Source organism: Protobothrops mucrosquamatus, unplaced genomic scaffold (assembly GCF_001527695.2).
Source record: "Protobothrops mucrosquamatus isolate PMUCROS unplaced genomic scaffold, P.Mucros_1.0 scaffold2530, whole genome shotgun sequence".
In the NCBI taxonomy this organism is placed as follows: Eukaryota; Metazoa; Chordata; class Lepidosauria; order Squamata; family Viperidae; genus Protobothrops; species Protobothrops mucrosquamatus.
This window is the reverse complement of record NW_015388592.1, coordinates 127,476-154,336: the sequence shown is the minus strand read 5'-3', so window position 1 is coordinate 154,336 and position 26,861 is coordinate 127,476. Positions and strand designations below refer to the sequence as shown.

The following is a 26,861-nucleotide window of genomic DNA, read 5'->3' as shown; positions in this document are numbered from 1 at the left end:
AATGTGAGCATATAATGGTTAATTCAAAGCCATTCCTCTCCAATAAATATGTTAATCTCTTTAAGAAATCCTTTGTATGCACGCTTAACCATAAACAAAGTTTATTGTATTAGTCTTTGACTGTGATCCATCTTCTCTGGCATTTTCCAAGAAATCCAGCAATTTTCAGTTTCTATATGGTTCGCTATAAATTAATCAGTTGTTCCTCTTTAACTAGGGTCTCCCCCTTGCCCATGCCCATCTCTGCATGCTCATGCAATTTAATGCAGAATTTCTACACTGATATATATTTTTTACATTATCTCACAAACCACAGAAATTGGCAGTCTTCCAGAATTTAGGGACTACTTCAGAACACTATTTGTGGCTGGATGAAGCAAGGCCAAAAAAACAAAGGAAGAAATATAATCACCCTGAGACAATCAAGACATAGAGTAAAAATGCATTTTAGATATAGGTCATGTTTAAAATAATACTTGTTCCAATAGATACAAATGCCAAGCCTAATGTTTATACACATAAATTTAAACAATTCCTCTGTCATATGACTCAGCCTGAGAAATGAACTAATGAACTCAGTTCAAAGCAGAAACAGAACCTGGAAAGGGGAATTGGAGTGTCAGCAGTGTTCAGACTGCTTCAGCAAGGGATCTACATATGGGACATCAGCTAGCAGAGTTAATTCAAACCGTTAGTGGTGAATTCCATTCTTCTGACTTACTAACATGAATTGTTAGCTTGCTTCCCTCTTTACTTTTCCTCTTGGGGCATTTTGGTCAAGAGACATAACAAGTTTCAAAATAAGCTATTATGATGTTGCTTTTGGTTCATGCTATACTCTCTTTGGATTGGGTATGCCATTCAACTCACCAAGTGTCAAGAGGATATTAATCACAGGTGACTACAGGATTTTCCAAAACAGCAGAGTTCTACCACTACAGATTTCTCACTATGAAAAAGAGAATCCTAATGTTAAGGTCACAATAGAAATATAAGTCAGATTTCATCTATCACCATCAGGTATATATGTGCTTCTTTATCATAAAATTCCCCCTTCCTAGAACAAGATTTTATCTTCATAAAATTCAATGAGGATGGGAGTGTAATAAGTGATGTCTCAGATCAAATTCATCTTGCCATCCACTGTATTGCCTAGTTCTCATATTTAGACACCACCTTATTTAACTGAGATTTTCATAACCTTTCTGCTCATTTCCCTAGTAATGTTTCCATCCTCCATTCTTATTGTGACACCGAAGATCCTGTATGAACTGAATAAAGTTTCTTATTATATCCAAACAGAAAAACTATGCTTTTCAACTCTTTATTTTCAAAGCATGCTCATTTTAGCTCTTTCATTCAGTTCTGTGTCATATACAAATTCAATGAACATTCCTTTCTTCTCCCTATCCAAGTCATTAATAAAAATGTTAAAGAATTCTGGACCCAAGATCAAACTGTATGGTCTCAAATATTTTGCTGAGATCCAGATACATTGTATCCACTTTCTCACCAAAATCAAAATATGAGAAAAAATAACAAAGTTATCCTTGACAAATCTGTGCTGGTTTAAAGTAATCACTTTTATTGACTTCAAGATGACTGCAGACTGAAAGTTTTATGTTCTGCTTTAGAATCTTCCCAGTTAGTTTTTTGTAGTCCCTGTGAACTAAGAGAGGTATTTTACTTCTGGCAGCTTCTTGTTAACAGATTTGGAACCTATTGGGATACTTAGCATGTACCCTAATTATGTAATTTAGATCCTGAGGAACCAGTGAAAAAGCAAGATCAAGAATTGAGGCAAGCTACTGATATAATTAAACAGTTCCTGGTACTATTCATATTGCCATATAACCAATCATAGATTCTGACATTTTTCAAGACAAATGAATATATAACTTACAGCAACTTCATTCTTGCCAAACACTACATAACATACTGGCTAATTAATGCCAAGGATACATCTGCACAATCTATATTTAGTCCAGGATGTGCCTCAATACAGATGATGCAATCTGCACTTTGTCTTCAGTTCTCTCACTGATTTGTTAGCCATTTCTAGGTTTCTTAGCAAAGATATAACTTTACTGAATAGATATTTACTTTATACATCATTCCAGTTTTAGGTTAAGTAAATATCCCAGGACATCTCTACTCCAACTTCTTCTACTAGCTTGACATTGTATATTATTTATGGAATAATTTACAATAAACCTGAAAATCCCTTTCTTTTACAAAAAAGAGGGTTGGTTATTTTCATAGTTTGAACTGCTGATGTATCCCAAAGGAATATATGTTCAGTCAAAACCTAAATCATGGTTTAATGTTACAAGAATATGTTCCTAGGTTCTACATTCCCCCTTTTCTCTTTTCTCTGGTATGATTGTAAGGTCAAAATTTTCCAGTTTGATTTTACAGTAACCATGTTTAGGATCTTGTCCAAAATATAATTGAAGGTTTATTATATAACTAAATAATCAATTTCATACCCTTGCTCACTTCTACCAAAAATTAACCATAACCTATCCAAATCAGTATGCCATGGCTAGCCTATTTTTATCTAAAAGGAAAGTACTGGTTTATAATATGTTTGCATATTAGTAGTACAAAAATGTGGGGTGTATTAAAAGATTAACATTACACTTTCATATCTATCTTTACTTCTATAAATTGAAATGTCCACATCATGTAATGGCTCACTTATTTTCATATGCACATCCTTTGGCATTTTCAGGAGAAACCTTATTTATAGTTTCTGGCATAAATAACTATAAGTTGAGGCCATGTTTTAAAATATATTAGGTTACTCCATTTCTTATATTTCCAGAAAGTGTATGATGGTGACTTTCACAAAAATCTCCCTACAAAAATAAATAGTGGGGGATTAGAATAAATTACAACTATATTAATCACAAGGATGAGAGAAAGGGTATTTATGAGCTGTTCTATCATTATAGTAAAATAGGTGCATGATAAGTTGCCTCCTATGATGCGTATAGAAATTTTTCTTGTTAATATAATAATTAACAATCTGAGAAAAAGTGTGAACAAAGATTTGCAGATGATGTCAAATAATGTAAAGCATTTGATTAAGAAGCATATTGTAAAGTCTTCCAAAACTCTTGTGGCTTTACAGGGATGAATAATAAAATAATACCGTATTTTCCGGTGTATAAGACGACTTTCTAAACCCTGAAAATCTTCTCAAAAGTCGGGGGTCATCTTATACGCCCAGTCGTCTTATACGCCGGAAAATATGGGTATTCTATTTTATTCCTTTACACATGTGGTTTGGCATATTACTCATCAAGTTTTCTCTCCCCCCCCTCTCTCGCTCAAACTCTATATTTTAATTGGAAAAGTTGGGGGTCGTCTTATATGCCCAGTCGTCTTATACGCCGGAAAATATGGTAAATGAAATTCTTAGCTAGATGTGCCAATTAAGATGTCATAAATTAAGATAAATATCCAAACACTGTTGGGTACAGTATAGTTTTTAATTGCTTACCAAAACACCAAGGATAGTTTACCAGATTCTAGGTAAGCTATAGATACAAAGCAGAACAGAATGAATGTTTTTAAAGGAATACAATACTATCTAGTGGGTGTCATAAATATATTTAAACATTGAGAAAGACAAAAAGAGGAATAGAAGTGCATAGAAACTTAATGCTTTTTAAAAGAAAAAGAAAAGTTCATATCAGACTTCCAATTTAGACAAAAGATTCCTGAGAAGGAATCAATAAATATGTAATCCAAGTGAATTGAAATAGAAATTAAGAGATTCTGTATTGTTCCAATAAGCAGATCAGGTACAGATTCACTTCTCAATAAAAACAGTGATAGGGAAGAAATGTGTCTGGGTTACAAATGTTTGCCATATACATGTCCTATATATGATAGAATGAAGTTTAATAGAAACAAATGCAAAGTTCTCCATCTAAAGAAAAGAATGTAAATATACACTTACAAAATGTACAGTTCTACAACTATACACTTACCATGGCTAGGCAATAATATGTATGAAAGAAAACGTGGAATTATATTTAATCACAAGTTGTGATGTGCTTGCCAAAAAGACAAACACAATTTCAGGCTGCATCAGTAGAAGTATAATTTTCAAATCATAGAAAGTAATGTTTCTGCTCTTCTGCACTGGTCACACCCAAACTCAAGATACCACATGTTAAATTAGAACTGATATAAAGAAGAGATACAAAGATAAAAGGGAATTAGAAATGTATCTACAAGAAAAGATTATGTAACTAGCATATTTAGCCTTGAGAAGGCAAGACTGAATTGTTATGCAACAAAAATCTCTCCATATACCTGAAGTGGGTGCGACTCTGAAGAAAAACATGACCTGTTGTATATTATCCCAGAATAAAGGCATGGAATAATGGTATTGAGACCTGTTTAAACTGTCATTCCTAACATGTCATTTTGGAAGATAGTGAATTCTCCTATTCTGGACATACAAATAGAAGCTGATCTATTTTGGATTCTTTCATTTGGATTCCTGCACAGAATACATTATTGACCTTGATGACTTAAATGTCATCTCCATCACTGGGTTCTATGAGAAGCATCTATCGTTCTAGGTTAGGATATTTGGAAAATCACAAGGAATAAGGACAATACATTTCATACAGGAAAACCAGTAATTGGGTTTTCTGTTTGCTTTTCTCTTCTTAAGAATCATTCTACATTCGACACATGATATATATTTATTTCCACAGAACATACTTATTCCTTGGCATGGAAGAAGGAATCCCAAAGAGGCAAAGGAAATGTCCTATGAGGAAGAGCTTGAGGAAAGTGGAAAACAAGCATTTAATTTCAAAATATAAAATCAATTCCTAAGCAATTTGCTTTATCCATACTCTATCTAATAGAGGCTAATAGCTGTTATGATAAACCCTCCAATTTTGTTTCATATTTTGGAAGTATTTTCCTCCCCTGTGTAACAACCTGCAAACCAAATTGTTATATGCAAACTCCTACAGGCAACATCTCAGCAAAAAGTTTATCTATATTGTCTAGATTCTGTAGACTTGTAATTTTCAAATAAGTTATTTCTCTAATTTATTCAGTGGCTCTATCAACGACTTCCTCTTCTGACACAAATCTTCTTTTTTATCTTACAGCCTGTTATGCTGTATTTTTTCTCAGTTCTACCAGTGCTCAATAATTTTGGTCGAAATCCTTCAGCTCTGTGGTAGCTCTGCAATGTTACCCATCTTTACCAACATTCTTGAATATTCAGTGTTGTTTTATACACTGTTTTTTCTACATAAATAGAATGATTCAGAAGCACTTGGACTGCCATTATTAAGTTCAGATCATCTTCAGATAGAATATGTCCAATGTACTCATTGTTTTTCTACATAAAGATCTTTGTTTAGAACAACATAAGCTATGCCTTGCTGGATCAAACTCCTGGCCCACTTAATCCAGCAGTCTATTCTCACAGGAGCCAACAAGCTGCACAAGGAAACGCAACAGTTTCTCAGCAGATGGCCTTCAGAGGCGATCATACTGCCATCGAGGCTGATTAGCCATTGATTCTCATGACTTCCATGAATTGGACCAACCCTTTTTTTTTAATCCAGCCAAATTGATAGCCACGTCACATAGTAGCAAATTTAAAAACCAGCCATCCCTTCCATACTCACTGAAATGCAAGACTAGAAAATGCCACTCAGGCCATCATCCAATAGCCTTCTTAATTCATCTTAAAGCATACCTGACAAAAGGCTGTGTATCATCTGCTTAACACATCCAGTAAAGACAAATATACCATCTCTCTGTGTTACTGACTCCTTCATTAAAGTAGCAAAACTGATAGACATTTTTTCTAACATTCAGTTAGAAGTTGCCTTCCAGTAACTTAAATCCATTATTTCACTTTTTTATTATTATTATCCCTTATTACTTATGAGTAATTCAAGGTAGCAAATATATATAATAATCATTCCTCCTCTTTTCCCCACAACATTGTGAGATGGGTTAGGCTGAGAGAGAATGACTCACAGTCTCCTTAAGCACTATACCTTACTCTCCTTACTCTGGAATGAGAAAAAATGGATTTTGACTACCAAGCTAACTGGCTCTGAACTACCTATTCTGAGGCAATAACACTCCAGAGTTTCCAGTAGATTTGTCCTAATCCTAATGGATTTGAAAGATTGACCCCAGGAGTTTTTCCATGCAACATATGTACTATGCTACCAAATTAGGACTCTTTCTATGCAGTCCTTACCTAACAACACTTCTTTTATTTCATCTTTTATTATTCTGTTTTCAGAAACAGTCTCTGCCAAAATGTTAGTGTCCCAGACATATCTTTTTCACATTATAACATACTCTAACATAATCCTAAATCTGTGTTTTTCTGTTATTCCAGCAATTGTTTTTTCAACTTTCATAGCTTGCTCCTAATTCCAGGCTCCTTTCTCATATAGATATTTCTAGTTGGGCTACTGCAGTCTTATTTTCTCCTAGTTCTGGTCCTAGTTTATTACCCAAAATTCTAATGCTATTGATATCACAAATCACGTTATTTGAATAGTTCAAGTAGTAGCAACAGTTGCTAGTCAACCCAAAGGGTGTGGTAGTTTTTTAAGATACAGACAGCACATGACCCAGGAGAATGCAGACAGACAATCCTAAATTTCTTACACCATATGCTTACTGAAAACTAAGCCTTATCAAGTATGCAGGATTGCAGTTTAAGAGTGCCAATCCCAGTATTTTAGGCATCCTCCCAAATGTCCTGCTCCTAAATGTAGATGTTCCTGTTTGAATTCTCTCCTCTCTGCATACAGATCAGTTAGACAACAGTATTTATGGGGTGGGGAAGAGAGAATTTTGTATTCCTTAGTGATGGATCATTATGAGCCAAGCCGTTGCATAGAAACCAAACTGTTGGTACTTAGGCAGTACTGCTATTTATTCTCTCTATGCTAAGTGTACAACATTTACAAAGCAGCCATTCCTGGGCGGATGTCTCAGAGAAATTCCAGGTGTAGAAAGTAGCAATAACAGCAGCACTGTTCCTTTGCAGATCACCCTAGTAACCAAACAAGAGTCCATTCTTCTCAGTCTGTTCAAGGATGCATCAGCCCATCCCTCCCTCACTACAGCCGTGTGCCCCCACTTTCAATTGCAGCTGATGTTGAAGATGCTGGTGACCACTCCCCTCCGCCACCAGCCTCAATCAGAAAGCAGTAAGGATTTATAGTATGTCCAAGCACATCTGCTAAACCATGGGGGTACATTTGTCTGTAGGAAATTACAAAAACAGCCTACTGCATCTCACAATTTGTGCTTTTCCAGCTTTGCGAATGGCTGCTCATATAGCAGTCACAGTAGCAGTACCTCTCTGTCCCTCCCCACAGGCATCTGGTCCTACCCATAAACTGCCTGCAGAACGATTAGAACGCTACCATGACATAACTGCAAACACAGAAAAGGAGCCTTTCTACTATCATTCCCAGCTGAACAAATCGGGAGCCATCCATTTTAGCATGGGTTCTCACATGCCCCTGCAGACTAAATCCTCTCTAGTCAAGTACACCCGATTCTGCTAAACTCTGGGTCTAGATTTGCCCCATTTTTACCATTTTCCTTTGCTTGTTCACCCTGCTCTGCTTAATTGCCTGAAACAGGAAACAAATTCCTGTTTTCTTATCTTCCCCTTGACTTGTCTGAACCATGAAAAAAAAATCAAAATATTTTCTATTCTTTATGGCCATTTTAGCTACCCATTTTACATTTTTGCCCAAAACCCAAAAACATTTAGCCCAAAACAGGTCAATTGGGTCAGGTTAGAAATGATTCTACTTTCTCCTGGAAAAAAAGGAGCAAGCATCCACTCTCTAGGAACAAAACAGGAATGAATGCATAATGAAGATGGCAGGAAACCCGCCAAGAGTGCTGACAGCTGGAAAATGACCAAACTGAAATGGCATACCCAGGATATCCCTTCCTTTGGACTGTTGCTTGCTCTTTCTAAGCCTCAAAGTCCCCTGCTCTCTGAAAGACTCAACCGCCACCAGACACCAAACAGCTTCGGTTTGCACAGAGAGGACCAAATCAATGGGGAGTCACATCGGAAGCCCTGCAGACTCCCCACACGGGCTGTTCTCCGAAGGAGCGACGCCTCCCGCTCAAAAGCCCCAACAACCTTCACCAGCAAGGCGGATCCACGGGAAGGAAGGGGACGGGCTGACTCACCGAGCATCTGGCTGAAGAGCAGCTGCTCCAGGTCGCCCAGCACGGTGACGACCAGTTCGGGATCCACCTTCAGGAAAGCCTTCTCCTCCGGCGGCGCCCCCTTCCCGGACGGCTGAGCGGCCGTTTGTGCCGGCGGCGGAGGCTGCTTCTGCTGCGCCGCTTTGCCCTTGTTGGAGAGGATCTCGTCGTCCGACTTGGGGTCGTCGCCACTGCCAGCCTCGGGGGCTTTGCTGAGCGGTTTGACTTCGGCGTAAGGCCCCCGCGGGATCCGGCTGGGTTTGCCCAGGTTGGAAGGCAGCGGCGCCAGCGGCGGTTTGCTGCCGATGGCCGGGGCCAGCTTCGCCTGAAAGAGCGAGTGCTCGGACCGGGAGAGGTTCTTGGACATGAGCGAGGGCGGCTGCTTGCCGCCTTTGAGGCTGCGGCCGCCGAACCCTTTGGCCGCCTTGGCCATGTCGTCGCTCCACTTGGGCTCGTAGAGCTGCATCTTCTTCTCGCTGTCGGTCAGGAAGGAGAGGTTGGTGAGGGACTTCTGCTTGCGCAGGTTCGAAGCCACCGGCAGGCGAGCCTCCAGGCTGTCCGACTTGAAGACCTTCAGCTCCGCCGCCCTGGGCGCCACCCCGGCGGGGCCTTTGGGGTTGCCGCGCTTCTGCATCATGGCCTTGCTCCCCTCGGACGCCGCCTTCTTGAAGCCCTTCAGCTCCTCTGGCCCTTCCTCGCCGCCGTTCAGCTCCGCGTCCTGCTGCAGGCTCCTGACGTGGTTGCTGCCGCCGCCGCCGCTGCTACCGAGCATCTTCTTCCCGCCCGCCGCGAGGAAACCATTTAAAAGCCCAGCTTCTGAAGCACGGAGGGAGAAGAAAGAACGAAAGAAGGGGAGGAACGGGAAGGAGGAAGAAAGCGGGTTGGGAGGAAGGCGAAAGAAAGGAAAGACGGGAGGAGGAGGAGGAGGAGGTGGTGGTGGTAGGATAAAACAGAAAAAGAGACACGCTATCAAAGCAGCCGGTGCCACCTTCCCCGCCCCGGCGCGCTCACAGAGGCGCAAGAGCGCACGGCCCCTCCTCTCTCCCTCTCTCTTCCAGCGCCGCCGAGGAGAGAGAAAGGGACTAAAGCACACACACACACCCACACACACACACACACACAAAAAGGCCTTTCCTGCCGGCCCGCAAGATGCTCCCGGCTGGCTCGGAAGAGAAAGAGAATGGGGCGGGGTGGTGGTGGAGGGGGGCGCAATACGCGCGCGAGGCTATTTTTGGTTCTGCGAAAAGGAGGCGTGGGTAATTGTGCGTGAGGGGGTGTGCGCGTGTGTGTGTCCACATAGGAATAAGTACGCGTGCGCGCGCACTCACCAGAGCTAGCTGCCTGCGGTAGAAAGGGCCCGCAGCAAGAGGAGGGGGCTCGGCGAATTTTTCCTCGGGCTTACGCCGTGAACGGGACGTCGTCGGAGAAGCGTCCGTGCAAAACAGGCTAGTACCCCGAGGCCGTTTAGAGCGTCCTCTGTCTTCTCCTCCCCCCACCCCTCACGGATAGAAACAGAGGTCAGTCGCAAATGGCTCTTTCCAGAAAAGGATCTTAGCACTTCAAACGTGAAGCTCTGTTGAAGGTATCTTAGGCCACCTTCTGAATATCCATTCGCCTTACTGGAAACCAACGCCTTTTTTTGTGGTTCTTATATTTCTTATATCAGATGGAGCCCAGCCTTCTTTCTAATCCTGATGCACTTATAGGTGCATATTTGAGTAATGATTTACTGCCTACAAATGCCTTACATGTTATGTATGGAAGACTCAATGATAGAGCCAGTTTGGTTTAGTGGTTAAGGCACCAGGCTAGAAAAGCAGGAGACAGTGAGTTCAAGTCCCCCCTGTTAGCCACCAAAGCCAGCTGGGTGATTTTCCTTCAGATGGGTTGTTGTTGTGGGGAGAAGGAAGATGTGTCCATCCCTTGTAAAAACAATCAAGAGTGGATACAAATAAATAAAAAGATCATCAGAAAGATTCAGTGACAAGCTGAGAAAAAAAATGCACAAATGCAAACTCCTCAAAATACAAAAACTCTTTCTCATGTAATTACACAATCTTTCTCTATATGGCTGTTGCTATATTAGTACAATGAATTCCAATGAAACTCATTTCTGAAAGGTCTGTGTAAAAGATTATAATTTTTGTTAATAATATCTCGGGTACTGGATAGCAGTTTTTCATGTATGTCGGGTTCCGTATTCCAGTTAAATGTGAAGCATAAACTAGAGCATGCATAGAAAAATGACTGTACACTTCAAATAATTTGGAATATAATTTACCCAAGGAAAATGTACAATATGCACTAATCCGCAGTTTCCCCTTTCATCAGCTAAATTGAAATTATCAGTAAAACCTATGAAAGGTAGTTTGCAGGGATTGTATGTGCTTAATCAGTTTGCTCATTCATTCATTCATTCAATAATTTATATTTTGATTTATACTGCCTAAAGTGAGCTCAGAGCAGCTACTGCTAAACATTTTATTAAGTAAGGTGATTTAAAATCAGTGATGTTTAAAGAAATATAGAATCAACAAAGAACTGTAGAAAATGATTCAAAAGATAAGCAAATGCCAATCAAAACAAAACCAATGACAGAAAATCAATTAAGTCATTTAACAAAAGGCCAGAAGGTTCTTCTCCATATTCATAAAGTCCATATTACACGCAGAACAACAATATTCAGAAAAGACTCTCCTGTCAAGCTCAGTGGCTGGCAGATTCTTCTAGAACAGTGGTTCTCAACCTTTTTAATGCCGCGACCCCCAACCGGTCGTAAGTCGAGGACTAAACCGGTCGTAAGTCGAGGACTTTCCGTGCCTGGGAGCGCCGCGCATGCGTGGTTCCGCCCCCTGCACCGGCCGAGGCGTAGCTGGCAAGCGGCAGAGACGGAGCAGGCCGACTACCAGCTGGCCCAGCTCAAGGGAGGTAAGGCACCCGCCGGAAAAGGGAAAAAATGACGGACAGCCTTGCTTGGCGACCCCCGTGAAATGGTCGATCAACCCCAAATGGGGTCACGACCCATAGGTTGAGAACTGCTGTTGTAGAAGGAGAATATCCATTAAACAACTTGTTTACATACTGCTAGACTTTCAATTGACAATAGGCCATTGGTTACTGATAATAAAAAGAGGAGTTACTAATTGTCAAAATCAAGGATTCTTGACTTTGATTACAGCCAGCAAATATTCCATGTATAGTAAGAACTGGAGGTGTCCTAGTGACAAAGAGACTGAAATATGAAGTCTATGGTTCAAATTTTGCTCTGTCAGAGAACACAGAAACAGAGACTTGGACTGGGGCAAAGAACCTTCTCCAATGATGGATATTGGTCTTCCTTCTAAATTTCTTGTGAGATGATCTATGTGAAATGTTTTGGCTGCTCCAAAGGGCTAAATAACTGCTATGTAGCATACGTAGTTAATGTGAGATGCTTTAAAAGTGATGGTAGCAGTATTATTTTAACAATCAAAATTAAGAAATATGATATTTTGTCTTATCTCTTAGTGTTTATGGTAGAATACTGCTTTAAAAATATTTAGTTGGTAAAGTCTCCCATTGATTTCAATGAAGCACCTTTGCAAATCAATATTCACAAGTTTGCAATTTTAGTATATATAACTCTTCTAGCAGTACTGACCTGAGGAAAGAACAATTGCAAAAGCTGCAAAATCACAACAACACATAATTCTATTGATTTTCAAGATAACTCCTGTATTTTCAACCGTTAACTCTCTTGGATTGGTAGAAAAAAGAAATACTCAAAGATAGCTATCCATTTTAAGAAAGAATATCCTCAGGAATCCTGCTATTAAGTAAACAGCTCAATCTGATGACATAAAGCCAGGCAAGACTCAACAGATCAACTTAGATATTTATCAAACAAAATAGTAGGAAAGGAAGTGCTCGCTCAACCCTGAGTCACTGCTGCGTTATTGGTCAACCAAAGCCTGTCCTCAAATTCCAAAACAACTAACATAACATGAAGCAGGCTTCTTATCTCTGCATGGATAGACAGTGACTTGAGACTTTTAATGTCTCATCCATGTTACTCATAGGCTCTTCTGAGTTTCACTTCTGTTCTCGCTGTTCAGAATACTTTGCATTTGGGACATGCATTCCTTATCAGTCTGAGCAGGAACCAGAACAGCCACTTCGTACAGTCTGTCTAAACTGTTAGGGAGCTATAGTATGAAGTTAATTTTACTCGCATGGGAACAGATACACCTTATATCCTAATATCCCCATTTTCATTCATTCATCCCAACTCACTAATAGGTGGTTTAACCAGTGTCTCCTTATCTGTTGAAATTATCTTCAATTATCTTCAAGACAAATATTCATCTGATGTACATGAAAAAAGTGCAGAATCATTACAGATGGGCCTCTGAATATGGTCCTGGGTGGAGTTGATCTGAACTAACTTGAGAGATAAACAAAAATTCACATTTCAAAGAGATGTGTCTAGAAAATAGAAGGAGGAACAGATACAGAAGATCAGAAGGAATAACTATGGGAATAAAAACAAGATTTAGATTAAGCTAGATAACCTTCTTATATTTTACATTTGGATATGTTAAATGTTAATATTTTTGTGTTAATGTGAATTCACTTACATATGAGAGAATGGGATAAAAATAATCAAAACTAAATAAATAATGGGTACATGTACATTTCTATGGATTGAATGTGCTCCTTAGACTAAGATTACAAGTGAAGGCTTAATAGTGAATATTTATGTTGTTTTCTGACTGATCCTTGGGTTCATATCATCACAACCCTAACATATATAATATACCATAACCGAATAGAAAGTTGAACAGAAATTATGTAATAAATAAATCAGCTCTGTCCAAAACATAACTTTCCAAAATCTGAACAGAATGAGGGGGCAGAAAAGCTGGGAAGAGAGAGTTTGAATACAAAAATGGTCCAGATCTAATCAGGAGCTGCAAAGAGAAAAAAAACAAGCTAAAGCTTTCCCACAAGACATTGGATAAAAACCTTGCTAAGTCCTCTCCTGTAAACCCACTTCCTCCTCCATCCCAGTCAATTGAATCATAGCACAGCTATTATTAAGAGTTGGGAAGAGTTCCAGAATTCATGTTCTGCATAATATTCCTACCTTTTGGGGATACCGAGGATGTAGCTATAATATGAGGGCAAATGGTTGGTTTAGAACCCTCCCCACTAAATGTCATCTAGACACATTAGAATGCAATTCCTTTTTTCCCAGAGAGCCTTTTTAATGACCACACAGGAAAAGAATAGAGACACCTGGCAGGAGAAGTCTGTTGTAGAAGAACTAGTTCTATAGAAAAAAGATAATCTTTTAAAATTATTCTTACAGCCACCATTGTACAAAAATCTGACTTACCTCAGTATTTAAGAGAATGCTAGTCTCACATTTCTGTCCAAGAGAAATGAAGATTTACTCCCTGTAGCTTTGAAAACAGTGGATACCACAAGAACCTGGACTAAAAGAAAAGTTCTAAACAGCCCTTTTCTTCAATGGCGGAGGGGAATACGACATCATCTACTGTATGTTCAGTCTACAACACAGTCCTTTCAACAGTTCCAAAAGGGCTCCATACTCATTTGTAGTACTCAGGTGACTCTGACAACACAGATAAACTTCCAGGTGGCATCAACTACTCTCTAAAAGAATGCAAATGACCAGCTGTCTGCAAGGAGTATAAATCCTTCCATTCCCCCACCATCCAGTCAGAGCTGAAGAAGCTTCTTAGATGAGAAGCAAAATGTCTTCAAAGAAAAACAAGAAAGTCCAGTTGCCTCTTGAAAAAGCATATTTGGGATAACTATGACCTGGATGAATGAGAATCTCCATAGACAAAATTCCTAAAATAATAAGTGTTTTGTGGACTCGAAAGACCAATGAGTTATTCAAGCTTATATAAGCTTTGATAGAGTGCTTTAAATCTATTTAGACTATCTGCTCCTGTATCATGATACAAATGTCTACTGTTTAGTTTATTAATTCAACTTATAAAAACATAGGTTTGCCATCCACACTTACAAGTTACCACAGCCATACAGTCCAACTACCAATCTTCTCCCTTGGATCTACAACACTGTCCACATTTTGTACTCATCCTATGAGTGAAACAGTATAACATCATAATTTAGTATAGCAAAGATATTTGTCTGTTAAACCACAGTAACACTACCTCAGCAAATGTTCGTTCATATTTTGAGCAGATGCTGAGAATAGTTGTGTGGCTGTATGCTATAAATCTTAGTAGCAAAGTTAGGTTTAGGACTTTATAATTACAGAAGTTGCAGGATCCAATTTGAGTCAGTCATCGGGACCAGATGTTTATTCTTCCAAGCTTTCAGACTTATGGGGGACCCATTCTCAACAACATCCCAGGACAGGTATATTTGCCTTCATTCACAATTATAGGAATCATTATTGCAAATGTAAATAAATCATATTGTACAGTGAATTTATTGCTTTTATGTTCTTTGTCTATAATTTTTATTTGTTTTTATTTTTTATTCTGGTTGGACTGCACTCCAGAAAAAGGAACATTACAAATAAAAATGGCATGTTTCAGATTATGTTTTAAAAGTATTTTGAAATTATACCAGTGGATAGATAACTTTGTTTTTAAATAAGCACCCCCAGTTGAACTGACCTTCTGTTGTGCATTTACTACATTTTTTGCATTTGTCCATTTCAATCACTTCCTTTCTCTTACAGTAAAAGATTGGCTATGCAGCAGCTAATCCGTTTCAGTTCTCCTTCTCTACAGGACCAAGCTAATTGCACAATCAAGGCAGTGTCAGCTTCCCTGTTTTCTGAGGCATTTGTGTCCAAGAGTATTCCCTATCCCCCTTGTTTAGCATTATTTTACCTTGGAATGGAGTTGCCCAAATTTGATATGGGAGGATTGGCAGAGAGATATAACTAGCTGAGAAATATGACCCTCCTCATATTAGTTAGTGATTCAGGTTCTTTCTCCATTATGGAGTTTCACCACCATCTTTGAATCAGCAAAAAACCTACATCAGCATGAAATTTGCCATTCCTGCCTCTATTTCCAGTCACTGCCAGCTGCCTGACTTGCCTGCAAGTTTTTTACACACCTTGCTGATGACCTTGGGTGGTTTTGAAACAAGAGAGGAAATAATACTTTAAAACCAGTTACAATTTGTTAATTCCAACCGATCTCTCTCGCGGGCTGGGGACAAAATGAAAATATCATAGTGCCATCGCAGGAAAAAAATATATGTTACCAGGGCCGGCTTGGGACACAATTAGTTGTGAGACCTTCAAAATAGACACAAAAGATACAAAGTAGACCTACAACAATTTTTATGGCACCTTTGTTTTGTGTCAACTATAGGATATATAGGTAGTACTTTAATTCAATAGGGAAGAATGACCAACATTCCTGCCTACAAAAATTCTAGAAATAATCCAGGAGGCCTGTAAAGATGTCCCCTGTTTGTTTTTCCACCCCAAACTCTAAAAAAGCATCTTTGATTGGAATTTTTGCATGCCTGAAACAATTTAATTCAATTTATGAAATTTATATGCTGTCTGACTCTCCGCAACTCTGAATGCAGTGTCTCATCTTGATCTCAGATGCTATCTCTGAAGGCAGAGCAGGGCATAAAATGCCTCTTTCTAGATTAATACTTGTCTCTGTGTGTGAAAAGATACTTGATCCCAGTTTTTTTTATAAACTGTGAAATATAGTAACAGGATATGTGCAATTTGGCTTTTCTTTTTAAGAGTCCTTCAGAAGCACTTAATGCAGAGCTTTTTCACTTGGCAAATCAGAACAGAATGCTCTGCCTGTCCTATAGATTAGAAGGTTTTCAGTCTCCTTTTTGAAGTCACTCCAAGAGACAATAAAGGCCAGGGACAAAATTTTTAGTGTTTGAAAAAAGAATACATACAGGCGGGGGAGAGATGATTTTGTTTTCAAACCCCCAAAGTGTGTTTCACTTCTCCTGAAACTTGTTTAAAACCATTAGATTTTGTGCAAGCCACAATGTAAGAAACAGATAATGGCTTATTCCTTCCTCCAAAAGTTCACGCTACAAAGTGTGAGGCTTTGGCTCCATTAACACACAAACACACAACTCAACAATGGAAGTAGAAAACATCCTTTATCCAGGAAGTGAAAATAATTTTAAGCCAATAAATCCATATAAACACTCTTACATACACAATGCAAAACAAAGTGATTCATAAATTTGCATGACAATTGTTGGATATTTTAGAATATTTGGAGCAACACGATAACGAAGAGGCAGCATTGATTTTTTTTCAGAGAAGGCCTTTGGCAAGTTGAAGTGGGTTTTCTTATTCAAGCTTTTGGTAAATATGAATTTTGGAAAGAACTTATAAAATGGGTAAGATTAATTTACAGTTCACAGAAAGCACAAATAATAGAGATCTAACAAAACCTCATGAGATACAAAAAAGAAGACAGACATGCCCACTCTCTCCTGTCTTGCTTATTTTCGTCTTTGAAATACTGCAATGAGGTAAGAGACAAGATGAAACAATTGTGGAAATAAAGATTTAAAAAAAACCTGGTAGTCCTTGATTTATGACTATAATTGACCCCACAATTTCAATTGTAGGTCATTAAACAGGTCACCACATGACCATGTCCAATTTTATGACATTTTTTGTCAGGGGTAGTTAAGCAAACACAGTGAACACTGCAATCATTAAGTGAACACTACGGTCATTACCTATTGTTCGCTATGGGGTGTTTTTTGCTGGAAACTGGTTTCTGGCAAAAATATCATAAATGCCATAAATTGTGGTCTCATGACTCTAAGATGTAGCAAATGTACTTAAGTGCTGAGCACCCAAAATGCAGTCACATGACCATAGGGAGCGAGGAAGCAGATGCTGGAACTTCAAATCAGAGTGATAAATTCCTTTTTCAGAATCTTTTATGACTTTGAATGTATGCTCAGTGACTTGTTGTAAATTGAGGAGAACTGTATAAGTTAAAGACTCTTGAGATAATTAGGTGTTAGTTTTGAAGATCCTTTAAAGCAGACACGTGACATCGTGCAACATATTGGGACAGTTTTGCCATTGCGGGCAATGGGGTGGGCACGGCTTCCAGATAATGCGTCCGGCCCACGGGCCAGCAGTTTGACACCCCTGGTTTAAAGGAATTTCAAACATTAATGTGCAACTGAAAGAATTTAGTGTATTAGCAGCTTTCAAAATTAATAAACAGAAGATGAAGATTTTAAGAAAAAAATGAAAATTTTATATCAAATAGAGTTGATGAATAAATCAGGTTTTAAGATAGAGAAGTGGTATGATAATTATGAACTGTGTGTTATTGCAAAATAACTATGTTAAGACATGGAATGTGTTTAAAGACATGTTAAGATGAAGGAAACTATAACTGCCATTGCTGAGAATAATTCCTGTGATAAAAATGGATGTCTTGCCTTGGATATCTTACTTATTTACTTACTTACTTACTTACTTACTTAGTTACCAGTACTTAGTTACTTATTAAATTTTTATACCACCCATATCCCATGTTTGTGCTAAAATGTTAACATTTTTGGCTATACAGATCAAACAATGGAATAATCTCTGTTTGCAGACAGAGTAGAGGATTATCATTCATTATATGGCAGAGAATAGTATTTAGAATGGAGCTATATACTGTAAAAATAAACTTTTCTACACTTTACCTTCTTGTCCAATAAGTATGACACTATACAGCATGGGAATTGATGGTAGTCCCATCTTGGGTTCCCCTACTCCCTCTGAAACATGGGTTCAATCGTAACACTTTATTGAGATGTCTGTATATTAAACACTTCCATACCTTCGCTATTAGCATCCAATTATACAAAGTTAGAGGCAGGGATACATGTAATGCAATGTCATGAAAGGAAAATCATATGTAATACTTATAGAGAAATGTGAAACAGGAAATCTGCTTCAATGCCATTTTGAAACAAAATTGACTTTGCAAGCAAGCAAACAGATAGGCAAGCAGGCAAGTAAGGGTTGAAGGATGAAGCTGTTTATGTGTTAATTAGTATGGCATAATTCCTTGCTATATTTTGAACAGAAATTTGTCTGCACAAATAGTATCTTAATGAGCTTCTATTTTGTAAGTTTTGTACCTAGGCTTCTTAAAACTTCACAAGCAATATCAGGTCTAATATTGATTAGTGACCTTGATCTAAATGCCAAGAAAATTGATTAAAAGAGCATGGCTGTGAAAAGTAAACTTATGCTGCTACTTTAGCTGTTTTAGCTATCGCACCTGGTCTAATGTAACGGATGGATGAGGCAGACACAAATTCAGATTCAATGAGTCACAGAGCAAACAAGAAAATTCAGGCAAATATGTTTTTCTCAAACAGCCTCAAAATTACTGCTCAACTTTTTGTGTAGGCACATGAGAGTGATGAATGCATTTATGAGTCACTGGGGTGACACTGAGGTCTAATGGTCAGTCACCTGCAGGAACCAAAAGTTCACTGTAGATCACCCTGCTGTCAGACATTCCGTGATTCTTTGTCATTGAGAATTTCCTACAATGTCAGACGGTGCTTTTGATTTTGTTTCTAATTGACCTGACAGTGTTGCCATCATCTTCTTCCAACCTTATATCCTCTAAAGGTTTTAGACTATACATCCCGTCATTCTCAGGCAGCAAAGTTTATGTTGGTTAGAGGTGATTAATAAGGGCATTTGCTGGAGATAAAGGGATTGGTGGAGTCCTTAATGCTCTCCAAGATCGGAGAGCACCAAGGACTTCACAGTTCAACCCTGAGCTATTCTCTTCTATTATTATAATGGGATTGGTAGATTAATCCATATATGGCGAAACTAGTAGTCAATGAAAGATCTAGGAAGTCAGGGGCTGCAGCTGCTGCTGATTTAGGAGAATCCCTGGTGACATTGTCTAGGGACCCAGCTTTGGATGGAAGTTAAGGGGCTTCCTAAAGCAGGGACCGCAGGAGAAGGGATGATCACAAAATGACACCACTAGATGGTGCACTGATAGAATGTTTAGGGCAGATACATTTCACTGATGTATAAATGTTGTTAATAAATATTTTTAAAACATTTATTTCCCAACTAAATACTGTCACTGATTTTCAGTGGTAAAGTGCAGCCAACTGACAGCATGCCCTTGGGAAGTTCTTGCAGCTGCCTAAAAAGCGGATGGGGCCACTTACCGTCCAGCTCCAAAACAACTACTTATGAATAGTATGTGGGCTCATCTCCTTTTCAAGCAGCTGCAGGAACTTCCCTGTCACCTTCCACTATTCCAAAAGCATGTGCTTTACGTGCAGATTATTTGAGTGTAATCAGGACTGAATTCAGTAAACATGCTGTTTATTTATGAGATAATTTTAAGAAATCTGTCCATAGCTACCCCTGGATTGAAGCCAATAAGCAAGGATGAATGGCACACCACCCACCTGAGGCTAACCCTGAGGCTAACTGCCTGAACAAGCCTTCTCTACCCTTTTCCCAGTTAAAGGACAGGAGCCTATCTGTATGCTTTTCCTTTATCTAAATCAAACTAAGGGAAATGGGCTTTTATTACAGTTCTCGTTCTCTCTCTCTCTCTCTCTCTCTCTCTCTCTCTCTCTCTCTCTCTCTCTCTCTCTCTCTCTCTCTCTCTCTCTCTCTCTCTCTCTCTCTCTCTCTCTCTCTCTCTCTCTCTCTCTCTCTCTCTCTCTCTCTCTCTCTCTCTCTCTCTCTCCCTCTCTCTCTCTCTCTCTCTCTCTCTCTCCCTCCCTCCCTCCCTCTCTCTCTCTTCACTAATTATTCTTCCTGTGGGAGGGGGCAATTAGCTTTATCTGGTGACCTCACAAAGGATGCTATGGCAACGGACAGGATATATCACATTAGAGAGCATTACCATGTAGAATGGAGAAGAAAAAGGGGCGATGGAAATGAACAGGCAGAAAATTGCTTCAGGCAAAGAATTCAAGCATCAGCTTTTTCAAATCACAGCAGAGCCAACAGGACAGTATTCCATAACTAAATGTACCCCAGATGTTTTAGATGACAACTATCATATTTCCCAGCTGGATACTTCATTGGGGGTAACAAAAATCACAGTCCAACACATCTGGAGAATATGATAAAATTCTTATATAACACTACAAAGAATTTGGGAAAGAATAAATTAACCAGCTGCCAATATTTTGTAATGTAATAGACATAACTTCCAAACACATATAATGTGAATCGGCCCTGCAGCTGGAGACTATGAGAATTTCCACTTTAGCAAATCTGAAGAGCACATACGTGGCTGGCAAGGTTGGCTTATACTCTTCTCTTGGTCAGTCTAAAATCACCAACCTGCCAACCAGAGGTGAGACTAAAGGCAATGAATTTAGATTAGGCATTTCAATTATATATAATTTAAATACTAAAATATATCTTAATTTTTAATTGACTTAAATCTGCAAGTGGAAGTTCTTCATTAGTTGTTGACCTCATCAGAGACCTCAGCTTTTGCAAGGATATGTTATGCAATTAAATTGCCAAATTAAGCAACAAGCCATGAAAAATGTTTCAGAATAAGTTAACTGGCATTATTATTCATGGAAAATGCAAACAGCTTTAGGTTGAACAGAAGCATATTGGAAAAAAATAGGTCTTATACCAGTATAGCTTCCTGGGAAGGACATTGATAGAACATGCATTACAATATCATTATGCAAATATCCCTCCTTGCATATGTACGTGTGAGATTGCAAAAAGTATGGAAGTACGATAGGTCACAAAAGGTGATCACATGATCCCAGGACACTGCCACTGTCATAAATATATGCCAGTTGCCAAACATTCAAACTTTGTTAATGTGAGCATGGGGATGCTGCAACAGTTATGAGTGTGAAAAATGGCCATTAGTCACTTTTTTCAGTACCATTCTAACTTTGAATGGTCACTAAACAAATGGTTGCAAGTCAAGGATTACCTATATATTTTCATAATTTCACATATTAGTAAAATAATGCTTAGGACCATTCAAGCAAAGTTTAGACATCTAGATGGAAAGGTAGAAACCAGATGATTTTAGAAAAGGTCAAGGAATAAGAATCATTATTGCATGATGGATAATTAAGAAAACCAAAGAATGCCAAAAAAAAAGTCAATATGTCTCATGCATTGTATAAAGAGCTTTGATTGCATCAACCATGTCAAAGTGTGAATGCCCTTAGAAAAATGGGAATCCCAGAACATTTCATTGCACTCTTGAGAAATCCATACACAGGCAGATGGATGTCTGGATGGAACATGGTGAAATAGACTGGCTCCAGTTTAGCAATGAAACAATTCTTAGTGAATTTAACCTGTATACTGAATATATATTGAGGGGAGTTGGATTGGAGGACAATGAGGGTAGTTTTAAATTGGAAAAAGAAACATCAATATTCTTCATTATGTTAATAACCCTATTATAATAGCTGAAAATGAAAATGATCTAGAAAATCTAGTAATGAAAATCAAAAACCACAGTGAAAAAGTGGGACAACTTTAAATACAGAGAAAACCAAAATAATGACAACAGGTAAAGCAATTAACCTTAGAATTGACAATGAATATATTGAAGTGCTGAACAGCTTTTGCCTTTTAGGATCAATTACCTGCAGCCAAGAAATATAACCGTGGACTAGTACTTTGCAATAATAGCTCTGAAAAAAATATTTGAACGATGTTAGACTGTCAAAAAAATAGAAATGTGCAAATAGTGATTTTTCTGTGACACTATGTAGAAGTGAAAGTTAGACTTTGAGGAAACAGGATTAAAAGAGTATTGATGGTTTTGAATTTGGGGATTGGATAAAACTCCTATCAATACTATGAATTTCCAAGAAAACAAACAAATGAATCATAAACAAATCGTCCAGATTTTTTATTCAAGACACAATTGACCAGATTGAAATTACCACATTTTGGACACATTATGCAAAGACACAGATCCCTTGAGAAATCTGTAATACTGGGGAAGGTAGAATAAAAGAGAAAAGGATCAACAGCAGCAAGACTGTTGGATGGACTTGGTGTAGCCTGTGGGTACTGTATACCATTGGAGAATCTGAAAGGCTAGGCAGCAGACAGATCGTCTGGAAAAGGCCTATCCATGTGGTTGATAAAACAAACACTGATTTGATAGCATGCAATCAATTAATCATTCAGTTGTTTACCATGAAGCATATAATGTCTCTTTCCCCTTTCAAATTCCTGGATGATATGACCAGGACACAGAATTTATGGGGTTTATATAAAGAGAATTTATGATAGCCTGAAAAATGTTTAATGTCCAAAGCCTCACCTTTTATTTTAAGTAAAAAAGATTTTTTTAAAAAATTAAAAAACTCTTATACATAACACCATAGGCATGAATGGCCAATACAACCAAAAAGATCTAATTTTCTTCAAGTCCTGATTGAATTAAAATATATAGCTATAGCTTCACTGAGCATCCTAAATGGCATCCATTCTACATATCAATTACAGTATAAAGACGGAGGAAAGCAAAGTTCTTAAAGAGAGTACAGAATAGTTTCCATATTTTTTGTTACTATAACCGATAATCCAACAATTCTTGCAGAGTTTTTAAATCAGAGTGAACAGAGTATTTGCCATGAAAATGGAATTAGTTTACAGCAACAATCTTTCTTGCAGATTGTTGTGGGATTTGTCATTCATCTCCAAGCTATAAGAGAGCAGAACTAAAATCAGAACTCTCTATATCATATTTGTAATGCATATTCCACTCCTCATATAACCTTCACAAATTAAGAAACTTCTATAAAAAGTTGTTTATGCATATTATACACTAGAATTATGTAGGTATGTAAGTATTCCAGTTGTAAGCATACATTTAAATAGCAAAAATAGCAACATACTTATCTTTTTATTCAGAAATTTCCTTTCTCATCATTGTACATATATTATAGAATACATAACTATATATAATAGAATAAAATGTTCCCCCAAATCATACCAACTGAAAGGAAGTTTGGGACTTCCTAGAAACGTTTGTATGTTTATACATGCTAACCTAACAAAATTCAGTAAACTCTGCATCTCAAATCATAAAATGAAACTAGCATTCAAAAAACAGCTAATGGATGTTATAAAATGAAAATTATCCATAATCATCTTTTTATTCACTGTCATACATGCTCACTGGTTTTATATTCTTTGCACATCCTTCTATCTTTTCTTCAGAGACAGCTCCTTTGCTACCTTGGCAACAGCCATCCCAACAGCCATCAATTTGAAACAGAAAGAAAGAATAAGAAAAACAGAAGTTGGATAGATTTACAAAACAAGATTACACAAGGGAATTTCTTTCTGTTACTTAATTATTCTTATAAAGAATAAGGTAACTCAATTTTCTCCTTTCCCACTTAACACTCATTCCTCTATCAATGGTTGAGATAAGTGACACGTAGCTTACAAACACATCTAAGATGGATGAAATACTTGTGAATTTCTTCTGTTTGTTTAAAAAATTGCTTTAGAGTATAAATGTGGATCCAGCCATTAGCCTGGTGAGGATGGAGTAAAATATCTGTGTAAATGGAAAACACCAGGCATCAGCTTCTAGGAAGAGCAGGGCTTTATTTCTCAATTATCTTTGTCTCATGGCGCATCTGCCACTGAGCTCAGCTATTATGTTCACTTTTATTATAAATTTCAGTTTCATTCACATTTTTAAAAAGACACATTTTAAATTGGACTTCAGAGGGGTAGGGTCAAAAGAAAGCAGAGTTGTGCAGTTTGAGTAAAGATAATTGAAAGTTAAACAATTAGAGGGAACAAACTATACTGCTATATGCTTGCCATTTGGACTGGGACTTACTTCCAGTCCCAATTTCCTGGTGAGACACAACTTGAGGAAAGGACCTGGCCTTCTCTCAAGAAATCAGTTCCCCCAGATTAAAACTGACTTGGATACCTGGACAAACCGCCAGCTCTCTTTTATGGGTAGAATTGCTGTAATCAAAATGAACGTACTACCTAAAATATTATTTCTATTTCAATGCATACCAATTAATTTAGAAAAGGATTGTTTTTGAAATTTCAACCAATCCATACTTAAATTCATTTGGCAAGGAAAAAAAGCAAGGATTAAATTAAAATTATTACAGGATGCTAAGGAAAGGGGGGGTCTTGGTCTCCCTGACCTGGAAAAATACTATCAATCTACAATTTTACTATGGGTGCGGGATTGGATTTGATTGGAAAACTGGAGATTATTAAAATTGGAAGGTCATGACATGCAGACTGGATGGCACACTATGTTATGGGACAAGACACAAAGTTCACCAGTACTTCCGGAGGCACTACATCAGACGGGCGTTAATAGATGTGTGGACCAAAATCCGGCAACAGAATTATAGGCAAGTTCCCAATTGGATTCCAACATTAGAAATGTATATACACCCAATGTTTATCCAGTTAGGGAAGGTAATAACTTATAAAAACATATTAGACGAGAGAGTAGAATTAAAATCGAGGAAAAATCTTCAAGTTGCAGGGATAGAATTAGAATGGTGGGCATACCTCCAACTACAAGCAAGATATAGGAAAGACAAAAAAGAGTGGGGTATAAAAATAGAACCGACAGAACTAGACAAAATATTATTAGGGCCCGAGGATAAAATGATTAAAAAAATATATCACTTTCTTTTAGATCAGGCAATGTATGAAAAACATGTCAAGGAGACTATGCTAATTTGGAGTAGGTTTCAGTATCAATCTGTATATTTGGCAAGAACTGTGGGAAAGAAATAGGAAACTCACTCTAGCTACCTCGTACAAGGAAAATCTCTATAAGATGTTTTATAGATGGCACTTCCCACCTGCAAGGTTAGCCAAAATGGGTCCAAACATCTCACCTTTATACTGGAAATGTAAAACAGCAATAGGATCATATTATCATATGTGGTGGGAATGCTCAAAGGCTTGTGAGTATTGGAATAGGATATGAAGATGGCTGAAAGATATATTAATGTTGGACTTAGAGTTAAAACCTGAACTTTTCCTGTTGGGAATAACTACAGAGAAATACAATAAGGGGACAATTTATTTGCTGTTACATATCTTGACTGCAGCTAGGCTAGCTTTCGTGCAAAAATGGAAGAGCAAAGAAATTCCCACAGAGGAAGAGACACTATATAAAATATTATCATGTGTGGAAATGGACAGGCTCACAATGGTATTGAAAGACAAATGTAGATCAGTTTATTTCGAAACCTGGGATAAATTTTACTGCTGGAGGGATTTGAGGAGGACGGTTGGGATTATAGCCTAGCGTTAAGATAGAAATATATGTAATTTTAGGTTAACAAATAGAGAAATAGATTAAGTATTGTATATAAAATTTAGATGTATATTTAGAGATGAAGAATCGATTGTAAAATGTGGAATAGTTTGATAAGAATGTATATACTGGAATGTCACGTTATATCCAATGTTTCTTTTAACTGTATTATAAATAAAATTTTGTAAAAAAAAAAAAAAGAAATCAATTCCCCCTATTTCATTTGGGCAACATTTCATGGGAAATATTCCTATAAAATAAGCATGTATGTTTCCAGAGGGAAAATAGTTATGGTGTCAGCACTAAAAAATCTCACTCTGAACTCCAGTCAAATACTGTAGCAATGGGACTGGGTGAATGGTTTAAACAGGATGGCCCAAGGCCCCTTTAAAATCAATGACTGTATTTGTGCATTATGCTTAACTTGGTTACTGAGTAAACCCATTTGTACAATGCAATGAAATGTAAATTCCTGCTTGTACTAAGTTCATACAAAAGGCTTTGCCACTAAAACAATAACAACAACTTTAATTACAGAGTTGGAAGGGACCTTGGGTGTCTTCTAGTCTAACTCCATGCTCAAACAGGAAACCGTATATCATTTCACACAAATGGTTGCCAATCTCTTCTTAAAAACCTCCAGTGTTGGAGCACCCACAGCTTCTGATTAATTGTTCTGTCAGGAAATTTCTTCTTAGTTCTAGGTTGATTCTCTCCTTGGTAAGTTTCCATCTAATTGTTCAGGTTTTACATGCTATATGTAGCCATTGGTTTTTTTTAACTCACCTGACTAAGCATCTCATCCAAGCACAGCTGTGCCACACAATTGTAAGATTGCTGCAACCAGCAGAAGGACTGCTTAATAGATTAAACCAGCAAACATGCCTGGCCTTGTAGGTAAAACAATGGCCACACCCCTTTCCTTTACCACAAGGATGGGCAATGGATAAGCTATTCTTATTGATTCTTGTTCGTTGCCCACCTTTGATGAGATTGGAGGCTATATAAACATGATTGAAAATAAATAGATCTTTATATTCTAAAAATACTTTGAGGAAGACATCCCACCCTTTAGCTGGGCTCTGACCTCAGTCACTTTATTTTCTTACCATTATTTCCTGCTTTTATTCTAAGGAGCAAAATGCAGTATACATAGACTTTCCTTTACTGCATCCCCCAGCAATCCTATGGGCTTGGTTGATGCCATCTCTTCCCCACACACACACACACACACACACACACACACACCTTCCCCTCCCAAGTGTA

At 38.0% G+C, this 26,861-nt stretch overlaps 1 protein-coding gene across 1 annotated transcript; it reads right to left on the bottom strand.

The window, feature by feature from the left end:
- Positions 1 to 8,020: 8,020 nt before the first annotated feature.
- Positions 8,021 to 9,028, bottom strand: LOC107295842 (neuron navigator 1-like). Its single transcript, XM_015825176.1, has one exon. It carries the CDS (start codon positions 9,026 to 9,028, stop codon positions 8,021 to 8,023), a length of 1,008 nt encoding a protein of 335 aa, XP_015680662.1.
- Positions 9,029 to 26,861: the final 17,833 nt, after the last annotated feature.